The following is a 23154-nucleotide window of genomic DNA, read 5'->3' as shown; positions in this document are numbered from 1 at the left end:
GTTTATTTTTATACCAACATATTTTAACGAAATGATTACATGGTTTTAAATATATATATATAAATAATGTATATATATAAATATATATATAAATATATATATAAATATATATATATATATATATATATATATATATATATATATATTTAATACCTCAGGCAGAAAAATGTAGCTCTTGCACTCACAAATTAACACATCCCGGCTAAATAACACTCATGGTTAATGCCGATCTATGCAACTATATGATTTTAATAACTTTTGATCACTCTCCCTGCTTATTTAACCATTTAAAAGTTAGCACTTTTATGGAGCGATGTTTCACACGTTTTCACTCAGCGCGAGAGGGAGAGAGAAAGAGAGAGAGGAGAGAAGAGAGAGGACAGAGGAGAGTGGAGAGAGGAGAGTGGAGAGTGGAGAGAGGAGAGAGGAGAGAGGAGAGAGGAGAGAGAGAGAGAGAGAGATCAAATATATTATATTCACTTTCTCGAAAATTAATTAATCGCACAATTATCCATACGACAAATTGCTATCGTATGATTAACGTAATGTGGTAAATTGATAATTGTTTTATAACACATCTAAATAATATATCTAATATATACATGCGTATATATCTAAATAATATATAATAATATATTATTATGTATTATTTAGATACACGAATATTTATTATATGTATATACATATAATAAATATTCGTGTTGTTTTGCATCGCAATCGCAATTAAATGAGGACATTTGCATACTGTAACGCTTCTATAGGCAATGTAATAACCGCAGAAATATTATTATTATTATAGACAAATTGTTTATAATATACGAAAAATATTACACACAACATCTATTCAAATGTATATATATGTATATATATATAATATAATATAAAAATATAAGTGCAAAAAAAAGGAAAGACAAGTACATTATAGGCGACTATAAATATATCTTCAAATAGTTTCAACTATTTATCGTAACGCGTACTCTTTGAATAATTATTTAAATTAAAAAATCTTTTAATAATTATATAAGCACACGAATATTATAATACTTAAATTTTTGTATAATATTATGCTACCTTCATTTATATTAATAGGTTAATTTTGTTTTAACAATTATGTATGACACTTATTATTAATATTCGAATGGATTACATTTGTTTATTTTTCTGTAATTTAGATAGGACACATACACGATTATAATAAAAATTTAAAATTTTTTTCAACACAAAAGTATGACTGTTAATATTAGGATAAAATTAAAGAACAAAAATGCATAGATATCGATCTGTTCTGTTCCACCTTGCTCTGGGATCTAAGCGAAGATTCTAAACTTCCATGTAGATGCCGAGCTGCATATTCGATCTACCAAATCGCCAAATTTAACGGCGGCACTGGTCGATCTCGAAATTCACTGAATAATTGTTTCTTATTTTTTGTATAACTGTAGAAACAATATTTTATTATTAGTAACATTATGTAACTTATAACACACATTAATTACATGTAGAATAGAATATGACTAAAACATATTTAATAAAATATTTTAAATTGCCAAAAATAATATTTTAAACTATTATTATTATTATAAGTTATAAGATATAATTTCCTTTATACTTATTCTATTATTTTAAATAATTATTATTATGTTTATTATTCTAAGAATAATTAAACTCTGATCATTGAACAATATAGGCAATAGAGAGCAAAAATATCGTACGAACAGGATGGGTAACAATTGAGAATAATAAATTAAATCAATAATACAGTGTAATTGTTTCTTGTACTGACCAATATTGTTTAATGATCAGAGTTTATTTTTTAAGAGAGCCCTGATTGTATTTATTTATCTAATAATAATTGTTACATTAAAATATTAGCCAAATTTATTTACAAAATAACATATATATATATATATATATATATATATATATATATACATATATATGTATATACGTGTGCATGTGCGTGCATGCGTGCGTGCACGCGTGCGCGCGCGTGTGTGTGTGTGTGCGTGTGTACTTCTCTCTATTTATTTCTTTTTTCTTTTTCTTTATTCTTCTATTCTTTTAATTTATGTTATAATTAATTATAATGTATATTAAAAGAACCTTGAAGCAGAAAGTTTATTCGGTGCCAATCAACTCAATTGACAATAAGGAATTGAATTTTTGTGATTTTCTCCAAAATGGAGCAAAAACGAGCAAATCTCTAAAGGACTTTTTGTTTTAGTTTTTCGGTCCCCTACACGCTCCCGAAGTTTTGCCATTTAAATTGAAGACATACTGCATAAGAAATAGCGCGCGCAAAGCGTGCACCTGTAATATCTAGTTATTTAAAAATCCTTTCTCTTTGTAAGCTACAAGATTAATAAAAATTAATAGACCAAAGATGTTTAAATTTTTTTTTTTAATTTTTAAAAGTGAAGTACTTTAAATTAGTCGTCACAAACTCAAAGGTTCATTATATATTAAAAATAATAATATATTCATTTTTGTATATTAAATTATATATCCAAAATTATAATTTTTAGTCTATGTTTCATTCTAATTTTTCATGAACTTTTATTTGTCAATAAATTTTTAATAAACAATGAATGACGACGGCGAGAATTTCTTTTAAAGGTTACTCAGAAATATGACTTTAATAAATACCTATCAATTTCATTATTATAGAAATCCTTTTAAAGTTGATTATGTAAAGATAAAATAATTTATTTCAATCAAAATAAAAAATTTTTCGAATAAATAATGTAATAAATAAAAAAACAAAATTATTAAAACTGTATTTTTTATTTGTTGCTTTTTTATTCTATTACATAGACATTGTTGCAATGTAACAATAAATAATAAGTAAATAGCAAATTTAAAAGAACACTCATAAGTATGATGTTTTTACTTACCATTGCAACAATAAAAATTTTTTATAACTTTATAATTTTATAATATTTATAACTTGACATATCTATATGTCTATATGACAGGTGAGATTATCGATAGGCATATCTTTTGTCTTTCTTACTCTAATAAAATAATAAAGAAAGGATAGAAAAAAGGAATTATTATGACTATAATTTTTATATATATGTATATAATTCGTACGCGAAAATCATTAGCAAAACAAAGTTCGATCGTATACAATTAAGTGCATCGACATCTAATTGTATAAGATTTAGATTACAAAATTTGGTCTCAAATATGTGTTACAAGCGCGAATGCACCGATAATTAAAGATACAGTAAGTACACTTCATTTAGTTATATAGATATTACATTTAATGTGCATCATTTAAAAGTAACGGCGCTAAAAAACTTAATATCGCACACACTTCGTGTATGTGTATATAATTAATGTACTGTTAGCGAGTAAAATGCTGTTTCTCGATACATTTAATTAATATTTAATATGCAGAAAAATATTTTTTACATATACATGGTAGAAAATAATTTGTCCAATTATACATTAAATATTTTTTTACCGCCACATTTACATGTATACATATGTCAATATTTTCGGTCAATATTGTATTGTATAGCAGACGATTTTCATGCTTATGTTTATTACATTTTATCGAAAGATAAGTATATATTATTCTCTATATAAATAAAATCGATAATTAATATATATAATAATTAGGTACAATTGCGAGAATTAAACATGACTAGTTCTTCAGTTAAAGAGTGTTATGTATATCTTTTTTATATACAATAGTTGCATATATATATATATATATATATATATATATATATAATCTCATTTTTACGCAAAAGTGTAAGTTTGTGCAAGATTCATAATAAATGCCATATAATTTTGCCTTATACATGTTATACAGCTGTAACAGCAAATATTTTTGTATCGAAATTGATTGTATCAGCTTGCTTTATTAAATTGTGCAAAAATTCCGAAGAATTTATTTATTTATTAACAAATGTGAAAAAAAATTATGTGACACGATACATATTATCTATATTACGTATACATATAATGTAGACTTTATAAATAGACTGAATACTTATTAGTGGTTTTATATATATTAAGTTATATATATTCTACATTCTCCCAAGAATCCCACGAACAAAATAAAACATAAAAAACTCAAAGTTAATTATTAATCGTATCATCTAGTGATCAACAAGATTAAACAAAAAGAATAACAAGAAATATCTAGACGAATTGCAAAGAATAAATAGATTTAGTTAACTGAATAAGTCAGTTACTAAAAAAGAAATAACATTCTCATCGAAACCTGTCATGTGTGTTAGAAAATTTAATCGTAAAAAACGCAAAATAAATAACAAGAATGGAAGTATCGTAAGAATACGATTGCTGCAAACGTATTGTCAGTGATCTGGCAGAAATCGTTAAGCGCAATATTACATCTTGATACGTTCCAATTATGTCAGATGGATTTTCGAAATATCTGCCAGATCATCGATAGAGCAGCGTGTCTTTAAAGATATATAGGTCTATCATCAAAGGATGAGTACTAGTGAGCCTTGCTGTATGTGTCTTTGTTTTGGTAGCCTTGAACATATCCGGACGCGTCTGCTACGTCTTTGCGACCTGCTATGCCTTTACCCTTTCCGGTTTCATCAAAACGTTGCTTATGGGAGCCGGTGTATTTACTGACGTCGGTTAGTCTGTCGACTGTCGATGCTGCTTTTCCAGCCTATAAATCATATTAAAATGAGATTATAGATACCGCAAAACATCATTGAGCTATATCATGATAAAAATCATAATCGTAGATAAATCTTTAAAGTTAAAAAGAAAAAAATATATATATACTACGCAAAAAATTAAAGGGCCACTTTCCTTTATATAAAAAAGGCCAATTTTCAAGTAGTTGCAACTTTTTTAAAAATAATTGGAATAAGATTAATAAAAAAGCGTTTTGGAGCTTAAGAATGTTTAGCACCTACAATCGGAGCAAAAAGTAGTCGAAATTGACGAATATATACTTTTTTCATATATCTCAGTATATGATTATTATAAAGATTGCATAAAATCTTATTATTTATTCATAGCTAGGGTGTAGAAATGTATTTTCTAACTTCTGTTGCTTTTTTTCGGAGAATTTTCGTGTTTCTTAAATTATAATGAGAAACTTTTATCATTGACGATACCTCGATTTCAATATTACAGCACAAAATTTGAATTATAAAAATAAAAGAATTTACTCGTACAGAGTAATTTAAAATGTCAGAATAAAAATTATAATAGTGAATAATGACAAAATATAGAAGATTTTTAACTATTTCTTTGATAATTTTAATAATTTGTCATTTCTCCGAAAAGAAAGAAATGTTGCAACATGGTAATTTTTCATAAGTTGGTTAAATTGCAAATTGACATATGAGCCCTAGTCGCTTCTCGTTTACACGTTTGTATATAGAGGCTTCTTCAGATGAAAAGATAGACTATTTAAAATGTCAAAAGAAGGCTCAGCTGAATGCTATGATGCCACGTTTTCACAATAAATAATATGTCATCTCGGATAATAGGACGAAATTGAGAAAATTATATTCAATATCTTTTGAACTAGTCAGTACTTGACCAAAATTATGTAATCAAATATTTCCTCTATATTTAAACTATATTTTTGCAAATTTTAAATAAATTCCTATTATTATTTCTATCTATTTTAGCTCTTAAATCAACACAATCACAGGTTTTTTATAAGATAGAAAATCTGCAATTGTATTTCAATTTAACAGCTAAAAAGGACAGAAATAATTATATTTATACTTATTTATATAAATAATTATATTAATACTTTTACTTATAATTAGCTCCACAAAATAATTATATTTATAATAATATCAACGGGTAAATTCATTACAAATTAAAATCCTTATAACTTTTGATTGCTTCAGTGAATCAACTCCAGGTTTTTTATAAGTCTCTGAACATGTATCAGAACAATCTGTGCAAATTTTATTAAATTCCTATATTTTTAAAAATAGGTACTAAACATCCTTAAAGTTTCTAGTTTTAGAATCTTTAAATGACTTTCAATTCTTTCTATTTGTTACAAAATTACATTATAAGAAAGCGACGTCCGTCGAGTGAACAACTTTTTCAAGTTTGTCCAAGAATACCGAATTAAAAAAAATCTTAGCACGATATCATTAATTGAACATTAAAGAGCAAAATTTTAGCTTTAATTTTTTTTTTAAACAAATGTTCTATAATTTTTTTTTGCCGAGATGTTTATTATTAAAGCAGAATCAAGCTATTGACGTTGAACGCTTATAACTAGTGAAAAAATAATCATAAAATAATTATTAATTGAAGTTTTTGAAATGTATAGAAAAAACGTAACACTTCGGCCTTTTGTACGAGTAACTGGAATGCTTTTTACTTGTAAATGTTGTAGAGTTTATGAAAATTTTAGAGTTTTTTTCGTTAACTTTCATTGATTTAAATAAAAAAAATAAAAGTGCAATTTTTACTTGATTTTTAAGTAACAATTACACTTTAAAATGAATAATGATTGAAAAAACAATAAAAGCATTTTAAAATGCTAACTTTTCTCTTTAACTTGCTTCTTTTATGATTATTGTATAATCATTTTTTCACTAGTTATAAATATTCAAAGTCAATAGCTTGATTTTGCTTTAATAATAAACATCTCGGCAAAAAAAAATCATGGAACATTCATTAAAAAAAGAAATTAAAGCTAAAATTCTACTCTAACATCCAATTAATGAAATCGTGCTAGAATTTCTTCTTCTTACAATGTAATTTTGTAACAAATAGAAAGAATACAAATTCATTTAGGATTCTGAAACTAGAAACTTGAAGCTTTGGAACGCTTTTTTGTTCTTATTCTGATTATTTTTAAGGAAATTGCAACTACTTGAAAATTGGCCTTTCTTTACATAAAGAAAGTAGCCCTTTAATTTTTTTGCGTAGTGTATTTTAAGAATATTCATTTAATTTCAATAAAAAGTTCAGTATTTACAATTTTTTTTAATTACAATTTTAAATTTATAATGTGTATCTATATTTTTAATCTTGCTGAAGACGATCCGAAGACGGATCGGAACATTCATTTATTAAATGGTTCTTTTTTCTTGAAAAATTTGGAAGATTTGTTTCACAACCTTCTACGCTTAGCTTTGATTTGCCATCTAGACTTATGTTTTCTTTTTTTTTTTTTTTTTTATACAGTCTTTCTTAACTTTTATTGTTTCTATAATTTTGACTTTTAGTTTGTAACTAGCGACTTCAAAAATATGAAATGTGACTCTACATTGTCGACATAAAATTGTGTATCATAAATTACTTACTTAATAGTTACTATATTGAAATTTACTATTATTAGATTTATAATTTACTTTTAATTTAATAAATTTTATAACTTAAATCTCAAGTTCATAATTAATAATCATAAAAATCTATAAATGGTAAACCAAGAAAAAATGCCTATATATATTCATAGAGTATGTTTATAAAATATGCTCTCTCTCTCCTTCTCTTTTTTTATTACAAAAAAAATAATGAAAAGAATAACTGTTGTTATTGTAATTAATAAAAAATAAAATTTATGATTAGATTAAAAGATTATACACGTACAAACTTGTCTGCAAAAAAATTGGCCACATATAATCATATATCTAAATATATATAATTATTTATGTTATTATATTATAGAATATTATATGTATATATTATATTGTAGAAAATTATACACATAGAATTATATAAGTAATTTAATTGCAAACATTACTTAAAAAACAATACGAAACCAACTGTTTTCTTAGTATTTTTTTTTATGTAAGCGAACAAAGACCATACAAGAGAAAAAGAAAAAATATTATGTGTAGACATATTTTATATATACAATTATATATAATTATATATAAATAAATTCTCTCCAGAAACATAATTCGAGAAAACTTGAAAACTTTAAATTCTATTTGTACTAAAATTGCAAGAGGTCATAATGTCTCGAAATCAGCACTAAATTTTGCAAGTTATGCACTAATATATAAATATATTGTTTTTTAAAACAAAATATTTATAAATTAAAATAAATCTTGCAGTCTTTTAAGTTAAATCAAGGATAAAAAAGAATGAATTGTATAGTTCTAATACGAGCATATAATAAAATTTAAGTGTGAAACTCGGTGATATTGAAATATAAAGATAAATGTGATATAAATAAGTTTAATATACGCACTGCGCCGGAGCCAGTTGAAACACCAGGTGGTCCACAGTTGGCCATTTTCTTTTTTATTTCCGACAATTCCACTTTCTTACTTTTGGCCAATTCGTCGAGAAACGCTTTATATTGTTCAAGACCGAGCTTTGTGGATCTATGATTGATATAACAAAAAAATTATATTAATGTAGGATTAAGTTACATTATAATTGTATAACTTTAGAACAAGAGAGATAACAATAAAATAAACATAATAAAATTAATTTTTCGAAAGACATATACTTGTGCTTTTTGAAGTAAATTCCCGTATCTGTGGTAGTGATCTTCTTTCCATCGATCACCTTTGCTTGCTTCATCCATTTGTCACTTTGACTTAATGTGATTAGTTTGCCGTCACTCTTTGGATCGCCGAATTTGGAGAACGCTTTGAAGCTCGCTAAAAAGCTACCCGATTCGGTAGCACCGGGACTGCTTGGCGTCGAACTCGTTGAACCATCTTCGATTTTCAAATTTGTAACTTCATTCGCGACCGAAGTCGTGACGTCATTGACAGCTTCATTTTTCTCAGTGTCAGTATCACACTTCTCCGCTGACATTGTGATCGCTAAAACAAAAATTTGTTGTCCACTCAGTTGAATATGCAATAACTGTCAACAACAGATCAAAAACAACATTTATATCATGTATATTTTGATTATATATATATATATATATATATACATATATATATTTATTTATATTATTATAATGATTAAAATTTGGAAAAAAATAAATTTTTTACAAATAAAATTAACATTATTTTATAATTTTTCATAAATTATACTTTTTTTTTCTTTGATGAACTAGTTTTTAGTAAAAAAAAATTGTGTGTGCTATTTCTTTAGTCTGTCGGTAGATAATATAATCGATGAGCCAGTGTCTATCCAACTGTTGCATCTTCGTTTATTATACATATTCTTTTTCAAAGTTATACTGATACTATTACGATCGACATTACAGTTGTAAGAATAGTATATTAACTTTCGTTTCGTTGAGTAGTAGTCTTGTGATGTAGTAATCTTTGATGTAATTAATATTTGTTGCAAAAAACCGTTTGACAAGATCTTAGGCGTACGATAAAATTTATTCTATCAATGTCATATCAGCGGAATTATTTATCAGAAATGTATCTCTGCAAGATTGATTAACAGTATGTATAGAGTGTTTCACATAAAGTGTTACAAGGTGTTTTCTCTAAAACTTGTGTGATGTCGTATAATAGTATGATAATAGTGTAAATGTTTTAAACAAAATTTATAGGGTTTTGAGAGAGAAAAAAGTTGATAATATTTAATTTTTAAATTTAGAATCATTTTTTAAAGTCATATTTTTAAAAATGAAATCATTTTGATTTTTTTATGCAAATTTATTTCTCACAATATTTGACGTAAAAAGTTAAAAGAATAGGATAGCCAAAAATTGAATAGTTTACGAAATATTTTATGTTTTAATTTGACATAATTTTACAGAAATTATGAAATATTTCGCAGAAAATTCATTTTTCGATTATTTCGTTTCACTTTTATGTACAAAATAATGAGAAAAATCAATTGGTATAAAGAAAATATATAGTAATTTTAATAAAAAATCTGTAGTTCCTCGTTGCAAATTCATATTCAATTTAACAATAAATATTTATTATATAAGATTTCATGAAATTAAATATTTTACTTGGTTTTTATCTGCCTAAAGAGATGGCTACAGATTATTAGAAAGAAAAGTCTAACGTTATTATAGAAAATTTTACTCAGGGCCAACATGTGGTTGCATACGTTGTAAACACATATCGTCGAGAGTGATACCGCATAATAAATATCTTAAGTCTGGTACATTATAACAAAATGCCTTTTAAGATATTTGTTTAGATTATATTTCATAAGAATTTTGCAATATTTTTCTGTTTGTGCAGCTATCTTATTAACTTCACAATTTATTATATATATGTATATAATTTTAAAATAAAAAAATTATTAATAACACTATATATATATTATATTTATATTTTTATTAATTTATATATATGCATAAATTAATAAAAATAGAAATAGTATAAAATACAAATACAAAATATTTTGTTTTATCATAAGTGTATATATAAATACAAGCGTGAATGTCTGTCAAAACGTCAGAATGCGGTGCGCAGAAAAACGTGTGTATGAGGATAACGTTATTTCACGTCTATAAATAGGTATTACGAGCGTCATGCGTTAACGTAATTAGCGTCATCGGTCAGTCAAAGTGCGATGTCGATTAAGTAACATCATCGTGATCACCAAATGTCAAACTCAAGATGACACACTATAATAACACTATTCGACAAGGGCATATTTTTTTTCTATATACTACTTGTTAGAGATTATTACTCACTTAGAAATACCTATATTATTATTATCTCTATTATTATTTCCGCAGTTCGATCGAGAAAATAGACTCACCGCGCCTGTTGGCTATTGAGGGAGAAGCAACGATGACGATCCGTTTAGCGTTTCTAGGTCAGTATGTGCGCGTTGATATTAATTCTGTCGCAGACGACGATGACGTTTTGACGTAGGGGTACCGTCGAGCTCGAAGGAAAAAAAGAGATTAACGCGTTTCGCGCGATCTCATTCGTTCGTCAGGCTAAAGCGTATCTCAAAAATGATTTTGCTGACTTTTTACGCGCACAAATTCGAGAGCGAACGCAGATTGCGTCGCGTTGCGTTGTGTTGCGTTTCGGGCAACTCGTGCGCGTCGCGACACGGCCAGACGCGCATGTATTCTATCGATCTTCTCGCCCCGGAAAGCACGCAATCACCCTCCCGCATCTTCGAAACTGCGTTCCATCATCCGACAGCTGCTTTCTGCCGAAACGCAGGAAGAGAACTGCATCCGGATGGTTCAGAGAGAATTAAAGGGTCATGCTCAGTCAGAAATTTGAAAAAAATAAATTTTGGGGTTTTAACATTTTCCGTAAATATAACATCTGGAGAATATTCCCTGTAAGTTTCAAGTTAATCCGAATAAAATTCACGAAGTTACAAGTAGTCAAAGTATGCTCCGGGCTCGATTGTTAGGAGCAAGTATAGTGCAGCAACTGCACGCAGGGAAGAATGCTTCGTCGGCAGCATCAAATTGATGTTTTAGAGGCTACAAAAATTTATTATACGGGCCTGAAATGATTCTATGTAAGTTAAAACATGAATATTTTATTTAAGTATAAACCTGTTTTGAAACTTTAAATGTGTTTTTCTTAAAACCGCATTTTTTAAAATCAGCGACCATCATAGCTCGAAAACTATTGTATCGATTTATTTCAAACTTTACAGGCTTATTTTAGATATAAAAAACTAGTCCTTGAAGGAAGGATTTTTTTCTTTTGATGTATAGTTTTTTTTTTAAATTGACGAAAATCGAGTGATTTTTTTCATCAAAAATCGAAAGTTTAACTTTAGACATCCGCCATTTTGTCCCAAATCAATATTTCGGAAAACTGTTTGTTCAAGGACTAGATAATTTAATATATTAAATAAATCTTTATGAATTTTTTATTTCTGATGATCCAGATCCGAGCAACAGTGATCACCGTAAAACAAGTTTTTTAAAAGGATCTCCGAAAGAATTGTTATATGTTTTTTATTTATTAATATTTTTTTATTAAAAAAATTATGTAAAATTTATAAAAACATACTCTCTTTAAATATAAAAACTTTTTTTAAGTCTTACAGTTTTTAAGAAAAAAAATTCCCAAAAATCACGTTTTTTCGGCTTTGTGACTGAGCATGACCCCTTAAACGTTCTATACGACTAAAAAATAGAAAAAACACCATACCTTTTGCGCTATGTCAAAAGCATTGCTAAGGGCAATCTATTTTAGAATGTAAATAAAATCAATATTTTTTTTACATTTTCTGAGAGTATGATGTTTAAAGATATCTTTCAAATTTTATTTAAAAAATTTATAAAATTGACGAAGTTATAAGACTTTGAATAGGATGGCGTGCAGGTGTTGCATTTTGAAAAATTTGAAAACACATTTTTCTCAAAACACTTTCAAAATTGGCATTTGTGACACATATCTTGAAAACTAACGGATTAAATAATTTAATTTTTTTTAATGAAAAAGAACTCTTTTTTTGATACTGAACTTATAGCGTTTTCCATTGAACAGATTTTAATCCAATCCGAATTATTTTACCATGAATTCAAGTCTTTTATTGGCAGAGACGATGCAATGACGTCATTATTCGCTCCCGGAACAATTAAATCTGCTTCAATCGAAAACGCTATTAGATATAATTTAAAAAATTAATAATTAATATTTTTCTAATTTTCAAAAAATAAATAAAGTTTCAGTAAAATTAAAATATATATTTTTAAAATAATAACTACTTTATTATTTTTCAATTTTCTCTAATGAAATTAGCTTTAATATAAATATTCTATAGAATATGACTATATTACTTATTTTAAACAATTACAGGAGGAGCAACATGCTATATCATCAAACTATATATTTTCAAACAGAGCTTATATACTGAATTAAAAAAGCTAAATATAAGATTTAAAAATACTGACTTAACTGTTTTAAAAATATTGAATAAACGTTAATGAAAACATATATAAAAAAAACGATCACGATTTTTAATATTCTTTGAAAAAAATTATAAAATTTATCAAGTTTTCATACTGTTAAAGTAGTTTGAGTCCTTAAATCTTTAAGGAAGGCTCAAGTGCAAAAATCTGCTTTAAATACACATTTTGTCACTTACAATTAACCTTGCTGGATTGTCCGCGCAGGAATAAAGCCTCAACGTTGCAAATAATCTTTAAATCAAGTTGCAATTCTCAGGTACAAGCATAGGGTTTCTAATTCAAGTCATATACCTAGAGTGCCAAAATCTACTATTGCGTTGGCGTTCTCGCGTTTCAAATTTCTTCTCAACATTATAATATATATACGACGTCATTCGCGCTATAGCAGTTTTACTTAAAAAAATTTTATTTTGACAAAAACTCTTGTGAATGTTAGTATGCGTATTAAAATAGCTTTCGTATATAAACGCGTCATTCAATAACTTCCTGCTTCTAGTCGGTTGTCCTTTGTCCTTATCTTTAGTAAACACACACCGGTTGTTCTTACAAGTTCAGCTATTTATATTCATCGCTGTAAAGTACTGCTGGAATTTATTCATGTTTACTTGTGTCTCTGCTACATACGTTCTATGCGAGTAACAATCATTGTAAATTAAAAAAAATATTATCACAATTGTTTTTGTAATAATTTATAATGAAAAAGATTTAAAATTTACAAATTTGTAAATGTAATAAATGAAAAAAATCGATAGAGATTTTTAATTCTATAAGATCAAATATTTAGTATTGATAGAACTGTTCACCTGTTTAATTGTCCTCGCTGAGAGTTACCCTTTTTTTCTAAAAATCTTCATAAGTGGAACGTTTATTAATTGATAAATTTTTATCGGCCGATGTAAACTCCACTCATTTCCGTAACTCCAGCTAGATCTGGTTAGAATAAAGCTGCGAGTAAGACTGAAAACTGAATCGTCGCGTCGCTGCTCGCTGCTACGAATGCTGTCCCCACTCACAACAAATACATATATATAGGGTGAAAAAAAAATATGGAAACCCTGAAAAATTTCAAAAAATATAAGTTTTACAGAAAAAGAATCTAAGGCAAAGTCGAGGAAGGATTCGGCCATCTAAGACAAGATCTATTCATTTTTTTTATTTATTTCATATTTTATATTAAAAAATATTATAACAAACTTTAAAATATCTCAGGAAAATCTTAACCAAAAGAAGTTTTATTATAGTGTTTTGAAAAACTATCAAAGTAAGCTACAAGAATATGTAATTACAAATAGAGTGTTCCATTTAAAAAATTGAAGATGATCTTCATGTGACCTTTAAGCGACTATTCAATGTCAAATCAATGACACCATCTTATGTTCCTCTTAAAACTACACAACTTTTATCTGAAATATTTTTCCGTAAAACTTATATTTTTCAAGATTTTTCAGATGTTTCTATACTTTTTCCTCACCTTATATACTATACATATCTTTTGGGTCGCAATTTTTCATCATACGAAATATTTGGAGAGAGTTCCAAAATTATTTGCTATTCATATCATTTCTGCGAAATACTCGGAATTAATTGTTTCGAATTTTTTATTTTTATGCAAATTTTTCAATATTTATAATTTCTAGAAAACCTCTTTATTCATCTAACATTTTTAACAGTGAAAATTCTAAATATAAGAAGAGAATTAAACATATTTATTTACAAAATATTAAAATTATTAAAAATATTGTTCAGAAAATATTAAATAAAAAATATATAAGATTAACTTTTTTAATTATTCTTGTTTGTAATTTTTCATAAAACTATTCGCGTTATTTATACATTTATAATGATAATCTTTCTTCGTGAGCAATAAGAAATTCAATGAGATTATTTTTTATAGCTTTTGATGACATCTTTCTTTTACATCCTTTTTTTATATTCATCCTTTTTATAATCAGTTCTATCAACAGAATTTCACAAAAAAGAAATATATAATCCAAACATATATACAGGATGTTCTGTAACTCTCAATTAATACTTTAGGGGGTGAAAGAAGGTGGAATTTTGAATAAAAAGTTTCTTTTCCGATTTTGGCTCATTGTCAGACCATTATTTATCGAGTTAATTAAAGTTAACTAATCAGACGGCGCGCGGCCGGAGTACTTAGGAGCGTAACATGCCATGAGACCTTCATTCTTACCGTACATTTTCTCCATTAAAACTGTATTTTAAATTTTCTTGTTAAATAATGAATAAATAAATAAATCAATAAATAATCTTATAAAATAGGCATAATAGGAGCAAGAAAATTAATATCAGTTAAAGACATGTTCATATAAAAGTAAAAATATAATTTAATCTAAACGAAATTTAAAAAGTGACATTGTCATAATGGTAAAGTCAAATTGAGTAGCAATGTTACATTTATATAAATGAGTAAACAGAATTATAAAAATATAAAAAAAATATATATTTTAGGTAGTACTATCAGCCTTGGTAGTTTCTACGCTCTCAAGTTTTGTTATATTTTTTTATGGGGACGGGGCTTCGCCCTGTCCCCCTATGTACTCCCATCTAAGCATGTACTTTGCAATGCATATACAATTCTACATGGGTTTGCAACTTGCATAGCTACATTATTAAAAAGAATTTATTTAAAATTAAAAAAGATTTATTTAAAATTTTGTATAAGTTACTAAAACGCATGCGCGCGTGACCGCAGCGCACGTCCATGTCATTATACATCGCCCGTCGTCATTTTACCGCACATGATTTTTTTCATTTTTCGGATAAACTATGGACCACCAAACGTTGTAAAGAATTTATTCGTGACCACCTAACGATTCTGCATCGAATATGCTCTTGTTTAACTCGATTGGACGAAAAATAAAAATATTCGGCTAACTTTACTTCGAAATTTTAATTATTTAATTAAAAAAAAACGATGAACCACCAAACGTTTTAATTAGACTACCAATCACCACCAAACTACCACCAAACGATTAGTTAATTTTAATTCTAAAAAAATCAAAGTGATTCGGCTAACTTTATGGAGCCAACACACAGACATCTATATGGCTGTGGTCCTGTCGACCCTTAAGGGTGGAGACCCACGGTGGAGACCTAACCTAACCTCATGCGGAGACTTCGGAACTACAAATTCTTTTCGACGATATTTCGGCTATAAATTAAGAAAGAATTATATTTAACAATGATATTCTTATTCAGGAGGATTTCTCGCAGCCCGCTAAAGAGATTTTTTGGAAAAAAGGCTTAAAATAAAATTTCATAAAATTGACATGAATAAGGTATACTGATCGTGAATGAAGTATACAGACCAGGTGCACCGAATGTAATTATTATAAATTTTTTAAAAGCCAAAATGCAAAATCCGGCTCTTTAGCGGGGTAATAAACTTTACAAGAAATGTAGCAAAAAAAGTTTTATAAAGAAATATAACTTCTTCGAGGCAAAATATTACCGAATAGAATATTGTATATGTACCTAAAGTGCAAGTGCAACTAATTGTAAGAAATTGAATTGGCAGCACCGCTTGCTAGGAAGAGACAATGAAAGACAATAATGTCGTCTCTGTCTCTCTTAAAATGCAATGATGTTTGTACGTATACAGACATACACCAATACATTAAATAAGAATTCATTTCTCAACGTTGGTGACAGTGACGCTAGAATTTTCTCGTCGGTCCTGTCGACCCTTAAGGGGAAATTCCGGACCGAAAATGTCGTAGGATAAGAGGTCCAATTGTATATATATTCTATTTAAAAAAATTTTGATTCTCTCTCTCTCTTTCTTTTATACAGAAAATATATACAATATACAATTAAAAAAAAATTTATTATACGTTATTTATATGTTTACAGCAGATTTTTTTTGTAGACAAATGTGTTATATTTTCAAAAATAACAAATATTTTAGATTTTAACGCTAAATACTTTATCTTAATCAGCAGACAATATTTTATATATATATATATATATATATATATATATATATATATATATATGCATATATCCATAAGATTGAGAGAGAGCGTAAATAAAGAGGAACAAAGACAGAAGATTATTCTGCCACGATTGGTTATCTATCAAGTCCGCGCATGTGCAGTTTAATTTTAGGTACGCTGAAATTGACAGAGTTGAGCTACTGTATACTGTATATACTGTGACCTAACCTCCTATTGTACGGAATTTTCTTCGGAGATGATCAAGAGATAAGAAGAGCAAAATGCCGGGTTGTTGTGTAAAAGACTGTAATAATCGAAGTGAACGAGGATTTAGATTATTTCGTGTACCAACTGGAACGAAAAATATTGAAAGAAGACAAAAATGGCTTCAATTAATTGGAAGAAACATATTACCACAAAGGGCTGAAATTTGTGAGGTATTAATGAATTATGAATTATAATCGCGTTAAACATTATGTACTACAATAATAATTATTACATCAATTTTACAGGTGCATTTTGATGAAAATCAATTCGAGAAAAATCGAGCAGATGGTAGAAAATTGCTCTATCCATTTGCAATACCCAACTTATTATACAAAGACGCAATAGAAAATGATAATATGGATACTGAAGAAGAAAATAATTCCAAAAAAGTAAAATATAGTACCAATGATGGTAAGAATATAAATAATTCTCGTAAATTTCACATACTTCAATAATACTTAAATATAGAAAGGTATATGGAATATAAGAAAGGTATATGGTTCAGATATAATTATCTGAATCATTTTCTTATGAGTATATATGCTATATTGTACATTGCTGTATATGTAATGTAATTGATATTATAATGTTTGAAATAAATATTTGCAGATGAACATGAGGGCAATACAAATAATTTGAATAAAAATGTCTGCAGCAATGTCAATAATGGTGACAATGTTATTGCCGAGCTAGAAATTGGATCTGCAGATCATGGTGTTAATGAATCAGGACATTCTAAAATAACTAGTGTGATAATGAGAGATATTGCATCAAATGAAAAACTAGATGAAAAAATAAAAAATTATGAAGAAGATATTAAAAAACTAAAGAAATCTTTGAATAAGGCTGTGGTGGAATATAGTGTTTTAAAAAGAAAATTGCAAAAAAGAAATAAGAAATTTAACCAGATATTTAACGAAGGTTAAAAGGACTTTATCACACATAACATACAAAGAGGATCATGGTCTGTGGAAACAATTACAGAAGCATTAAGTCTTTATGCAGCATGTGGACAAAAAAGCTACGAAGAAGTGCGCCAACAGAACTTACTGTATCCAAGTATTCACATTCTGCAAAATCGAACACAAGATTTAAAATTTAAACCAGGTATATTTGACGATATCTTCAATATGTTAAAAATTAAAGTTAGTATTTATAATGTTTAATTAAATAATTATTAGTATTTATAATGTGTAATAAAAAAATTTTTCTTGTTTTTAATTTTTTGCAAATATCTTTTACTCATATTTAACATTTTTTTAACATTTTTAACTTTTTATATTTATATTTAACATTTATAGTTTACTATTTGTTTATGATTTTATAATTTAATTTTAGATACAATCATTTGCCTGAAGAAAAACATGCTGTGCTGTTAATTGATGAATGTCCATAAAATCAAGTTTGCAATATGATAATTCAATCATGTCAGTTATTGGCCGACCTACTATGAAATTATCAGGGGGATTAGATAGTTCTGATAAATTATCAACGTATAGTCTTGTTTTCATGTTGTGCAGTATTTCTACAAAATGAAAATAGACTGTTGCTTACAAACTTACAAGAAATTCATTCTGTTCAGAAGAAATATGTAATAAAATTATGTCAATTGTTCAAAAAGCGCATAATGTCAGATTAGTAATAAAATTTATCATCTGATATGGGACTGCAAAATCAGAGTTGGTTGATTATGAATATAACTGTTGGTAAATCTTGTAAGCTTATAATTGTGTTAAACATCCATACAATAGTTGAGATAAATTATTTATTATGCCAGATTCTGTGCACGCGTACAAAAATGTTGCTTGTTCATTAACATCAGGAAATAAATTTTATTTAATCAATAAATATAATAATTATATATGATTGCACATTTAATTATTATGTATTTGAAAAAACAATTGCCTGACACATGTAAGATTCGATTTCTGGACTTGTTTCACTCTGCATAAATAAAAGAAAAAATTCCATATGTGTATCAAATCATATAAATATATATATATATATATATATATATATATATATATATATATATATATATATATGTATATACACAAAATATACACATACAATATATTAGTAATTTTTCTATACAGTTTTTAAATAAAAACTTATTTTTAAATTTTAAATAAATATCGAAAGTTTTATAATTCTAAACAAAAATATTTAAACTTAAACATTTAGTGTGCCTTTTTTTTACATTTATTCTTTATACTTACGTATATACACGCGTATTGATTTTATTTGTTATTGTTATTATGAAACACTTTTGGTATTTTAAACTGATACCAATACGCTTTGTTCAGCAAACTTTATTTTAATTTGTATACGAATTGTTTACGACATATTTTAGCGTTATATACATAAGATATTAAAACATTATTCTTTTTTATTTAAAGAATTAATATAAGAATATTGTCTTTAGCAGTTTTTTTTATTTTAATTCTTTCATCATGTTTTAAATAAGTTATAAAATCGCGTTTATATAACAAGCTTGTCTCTTATAATAATCTATTACGCATATAAAATTCATTATTACAAATGCTTTATTATTATTTTTTATGTATATTCTATAAACAATAATTTATAATAAATTTAGTCGAAAAGAATATAAACATATATGTAGCAATCGAAAAATTGTCATATTTGATATTATTTATAAGTGTGGTTATAAGAAAATGTATAAAGAAAAGTTCATCAACTCTTTTTTTACGATTCCAGTCTCTTCTGCGTGACATGTATTTGCTAAATGACAACACTGCTAACAGCTAACAGTCGTTGGTTGTTGATACAAAACAGTGGTAGACATGTATAAAGTAACAGGGCGCGTTCGGGGAGACCCTATATAGCGCTACCAGTGTCGTTCTATCTTTGTTACTCATTAAAAGTTGAACAAAGATAGAACGACGTTGGTAGCGCTATATAGTGTCTCCGCGAACGCGCCCACAGTGTGCCGTCAGCTGTCATCAGTAATCTCAAGTTGTTAAGGACTCCAAAATATCGAGAGAGGAAAGTCCTTGAAATATTACATGGAAAGTTTTCTAGATAGCTGAGGAAATCGAAATTTTGTTGAAATAAACTCGAGATCATTTTTAAAACTACGTAAGATTCGTTTGAATTTCGTAAGAAAATCATATGTTCTTTTCTGCGCGGTTTTTTTTAACAGTTTTTTGTTTTAACAGCTGGCGCTAATATATATAACTAGGACCTAACCTAATTTAAAAGGAGATAATTTCAATTAAAATATATTATTTAACCGAATAATGTGGTATTTGGAAATTTCTGAGTTTTATAGCTATTTCTAGATGAAATATTACTAACTAGAAGTATTATTAGGCATTTAAAATAATGATTTATCATTAATGCGTAACTGGAAATAAAGAGAGACTCAGAGACTACATATACATATATTAAGTTTAATAATTTTTCTTTAATTTTACTTGAAATATAATTATATTTCATATTTATATACATAGAATCACAATTATCACAATGTTTAAGAGAACAGGTAATGATATGCTGATATTAAAAAAACGTTTTATATAATAAGAGGGTACATATATACAGTCGGACCTCTTATCCTACGACCCTCTTATGCTACGAAACCTCTTATCCTACGACAAAAAATCCTCTCATGCTACGATCGCGAAAGGGTAATTATATCCCTACTCTCAAATTTTTATCGTAGGATCAGAGGTTTAAGGGGAAGATTCCGGACTGAAAATGTCGTAGGATAAGACGTCCGACTGTATATATTGATAATTTATAACAAAGAAGAAAAAATATATATATATATATTTTCTTTCTGCTTTGTTATAAATTATTAATATTATTTGAAATAGTAATCTGTTTCTAATTTTGTAATAAATTATATTCTTTGCAGCTTTGTGATAATCATTGCTAGTACTATCCCTGATACGCTAGCAATATCTTTTAGAGATACGTCAAAAAAAGATCCATATCTTTTAATGAAGTTAGCTATGGCATTTAATGACAATTTTACAAGTCCATTGTATATGGTATGTAATCAATGTGTTCTTATTATATGTAAGTTTTGAGTTTTTTAATTTGTAATTTATTATTTGTTATAGACTTTAGCAGCAAACACCAGCACGAATATAATAATTTCTCCTTTCAACTTACATATAATATTGTCCTTAGTTTCTAATGGCGCTGGAGGGTCCACACTAGAAGAGATGAGGGCTGCTCTTGGCTATGTTGATACAGAAGAAACTTTGAATGATAAATTTCAAACTTTGATTGTTTTATTAAATGTAAGATGAAAAATAAAAATGCTATGACACATAATTCTTCTGAAAAATGACACATTTAAGTATGTTTTAGGAAATGGAAAATGTCACATTGCATGCAGTAAATGCAGCATATATTCAAAAGGAAGTTGAGCTAATAGGAGACTTTTTATCAATGTGCATAAATATTTTCAAATCTTCGATTTCAAAAATAAATTTTGAAGATAACATACATGCTGCGAAAATTATTAATTCATGGGTTGAAGCAACAACATACAATAAGATAACCAACATAATATCTCCAAGTATATCACATTTTATTTATGATTAACAATTAAATATTATGTATCTATTAAATTAAATATATATATGTTAAATTATAATAATTATAAACTATAGCTTTTGCAAAGCATTTTCAATAATCAAATACTTTATATGAATAATACTTTAGGTGATATCAGCAAAGATACAAAAATTATGTTGGTGAGTGCTGTTTATTTTAACAGTAGATGGTTAAAACCGTTTAACAAAAACGATACACACAACGGTATGTTTCGAGTTTCAACAAAGGAAATATATCCTGTCTCAACAATGTTTATAAAAGGGACATTTTTTTATGGTGAAGTACCAATTTGGAATACGCAATTCATCGAAATACCATACTTTGTAAATAATTATTATTTATAAAGAAAATTTTCTAGAATAAAATTGAATAACGTTATAATATTAAATATAAATTGCAATATTACAGAATGATAACATTGTAATGATAGTATTATTACCACATGAAGGGACAGAATTGAAGGATTTAGAAGAAAAATTTGATTGGCAAACATTGATAAAAACACGCAGATTTTCTGACGATTTCGAATTATATTTACCTAAATTTAAATTTGAAATTAGTATTAATTTAAAAGATAATTTGTCTAAGGTAAGCAGTTAGTGAAATATGAAAGAGAGAATTCAGATAAATTTTAAAAACAAAAACTCTTATTTGCAGATTGGCATGAATAAAATGTTCACGGATGGTTGCGATCTTACACGTCTCTCAAAATTTTCTCTAAAAGTGAGCGATGTGGTACAAAAAATTTTTATAGAAGTCAACGAAGAAGGTACAGAAGCTGGTGTTGTAACAGGTATATATCAGTCAATAATAGAAAATTCGATGCAAATATAAATATTACAATAGAAAATTATTGACTGTAGGTGTCCAAACGAGGCTGAAAAGAATGGTAATTTCACCGATGAAGTTTATGGTAAATCGTCCATTTATGTTCGCAATCGAACATAAGCCAAGCGAAACTGCACTATTTTTAGGAAGCATGCGAAAAATAGAGCCTTCATCTTCCGTACCTAGTAAAGATGAATTATAAATTTTATTCTTATTATATTCTCAACCCTCCGTCGGTATTGCAATCAATTTTGATAAATGTAAATTTTTGTATTTCGATTAAAATTTATAAAAAATAAATAAAATAGAATTCAATTCTATTTTATTACTATTTTCTACAATGATAAAAACTTATTGTTAAAGCTTTCACAAATATATATATATATATATATATGAAGAATTTTAGATTTTTATATATTCGGGAACAGTATAAAAACTTGCTATGAAGTTAGAAGTCTCAGGTTGCAGAGAGTGTTAAATTATAATATACGTTGTAGACGGAGGATTAAGTTTATTAAAAGTTTATGTTACAAGTATTATGTGTATAAAGAGTTAAAATTTTTTAAGATTTTCTTATATGTATATAAAGTTTAAGAACGTTAATAAATAATTTACATTTTTCAAGAATATGCTTGAATGAGATTGATCAATTTGCGTATTACTTACAAAAATGCTGAATTGCTTATTATATCTTGTATTATGTAGAATATCTAAATAAATCGCATTTTATATGAA

The 23154-nt window shown here is 27.0% G+C and overlaps 2 protein-coding genes and 1 pseudogene across 5 annotated transcripts; 2 read left to right on the top strand and 1 right to left on the bottom strand.

Moving 5' to 3' along the window:
- Positions 1-3060: 3060 nt before the first annotated feature.
- Positions 3061-13747, bottom strand: Ringer (tubulin polymerization-promoting protein ringmaker). Of its 2 annotated transcripts, XM_072903281.1 has the most exons (5): positions 13576-13747; positions 10636-11062; positions 8444-8765; positions 8180-8315; positions 3061-4660 (listed from the first exon to the last, which is right to left on the bottom strand). In XM_072903281.1, exons 3-5 carry the CDS (start codon positions 8755-8757, stop codon positions 4478-4480), a joined length of 633 nt encoding a protein of 210 aa, XP_072759382.1. In that variant the 5' UTR covers positions 8758-8765; positions 10636-11062; positions 13576-13747; the 3' UTR covers positions 3061-4477. The 2 variants fall into 2 exon arrangements, with proteins under 2 accessions (XP_072759382.1, XP_072759381.1); XM_072903280.1 differs by lacking the exon at positions 10636-11062 and having other exon boundaries at positions 13576-13746.
- A 3141-nt stretch (positions 13748-16888) lies between these two features.
- Positions 16889-18953, top strand: LOC140671727 (uncharacterized; annotated as a pseudogene).
- An 886-nt stretch (positions 18954-19839) lies between these two features.
- On the top strand, positions 19840-23154 carry LOC140671874 (antichymotrypsin-2). Of its 3 annotated transcripts, XM_072903564.1 has the most exons (9): positions 19840-20100; positions 20181-20506; positions 20882-21017; positions 21090-21272; positions 21343-21553; positions 21700-21914; positions 22000-22179; positions 22249-22384; positions 22455-23154. In XM_072903564.1, the coding sequence occupies exons 3-9, from the start codon at positions 20967-20969 to the stop codon at positions 22619-22621; spliced, it is 1143 nt and encodes a 380-aa protein (XP_072759665.1). In that variant the 5' UTR covers positions 19840-20100; positions 20181-20506; positions 20882-20966; the 3' UTR covers positions 22622-23154. The 3 variants fall into 3 exon arrangements, with proteins under 3 accessions (XP_072759665.1, XP_072759666.1, XP_072759667.1); XM_072903565.1 differs by lacking the exon at positions 20181-20506; XM_072903566.1 differs by lacking the exons at positions 19840-20100; positions 20181-20506 and having other exon boundaries at positions 20885-21017; positions 21160-21272.

The sequence above is a fragment of the Anoplolepis gracilipes genome, chromosome 12, assembly GCF_047496725.1.
Source record: "Anoplolepis gracilipes chromosome 12, ASM4749672v1, whole genome shotgun sequence".
In the NCBI taxonomy this organism is placed as follows: domain Eukaryota; kingdom Metazoa; phylum Arthropoda; class Insecta; order Hymenoptera; family Formicidae; genus Anoplolepis; species Anoplolepis gracilipes.
Note: the sequence above shows the minus strand (reverse complement) of the source record. Positions and strands in the feature narration are given on the sequence as shown.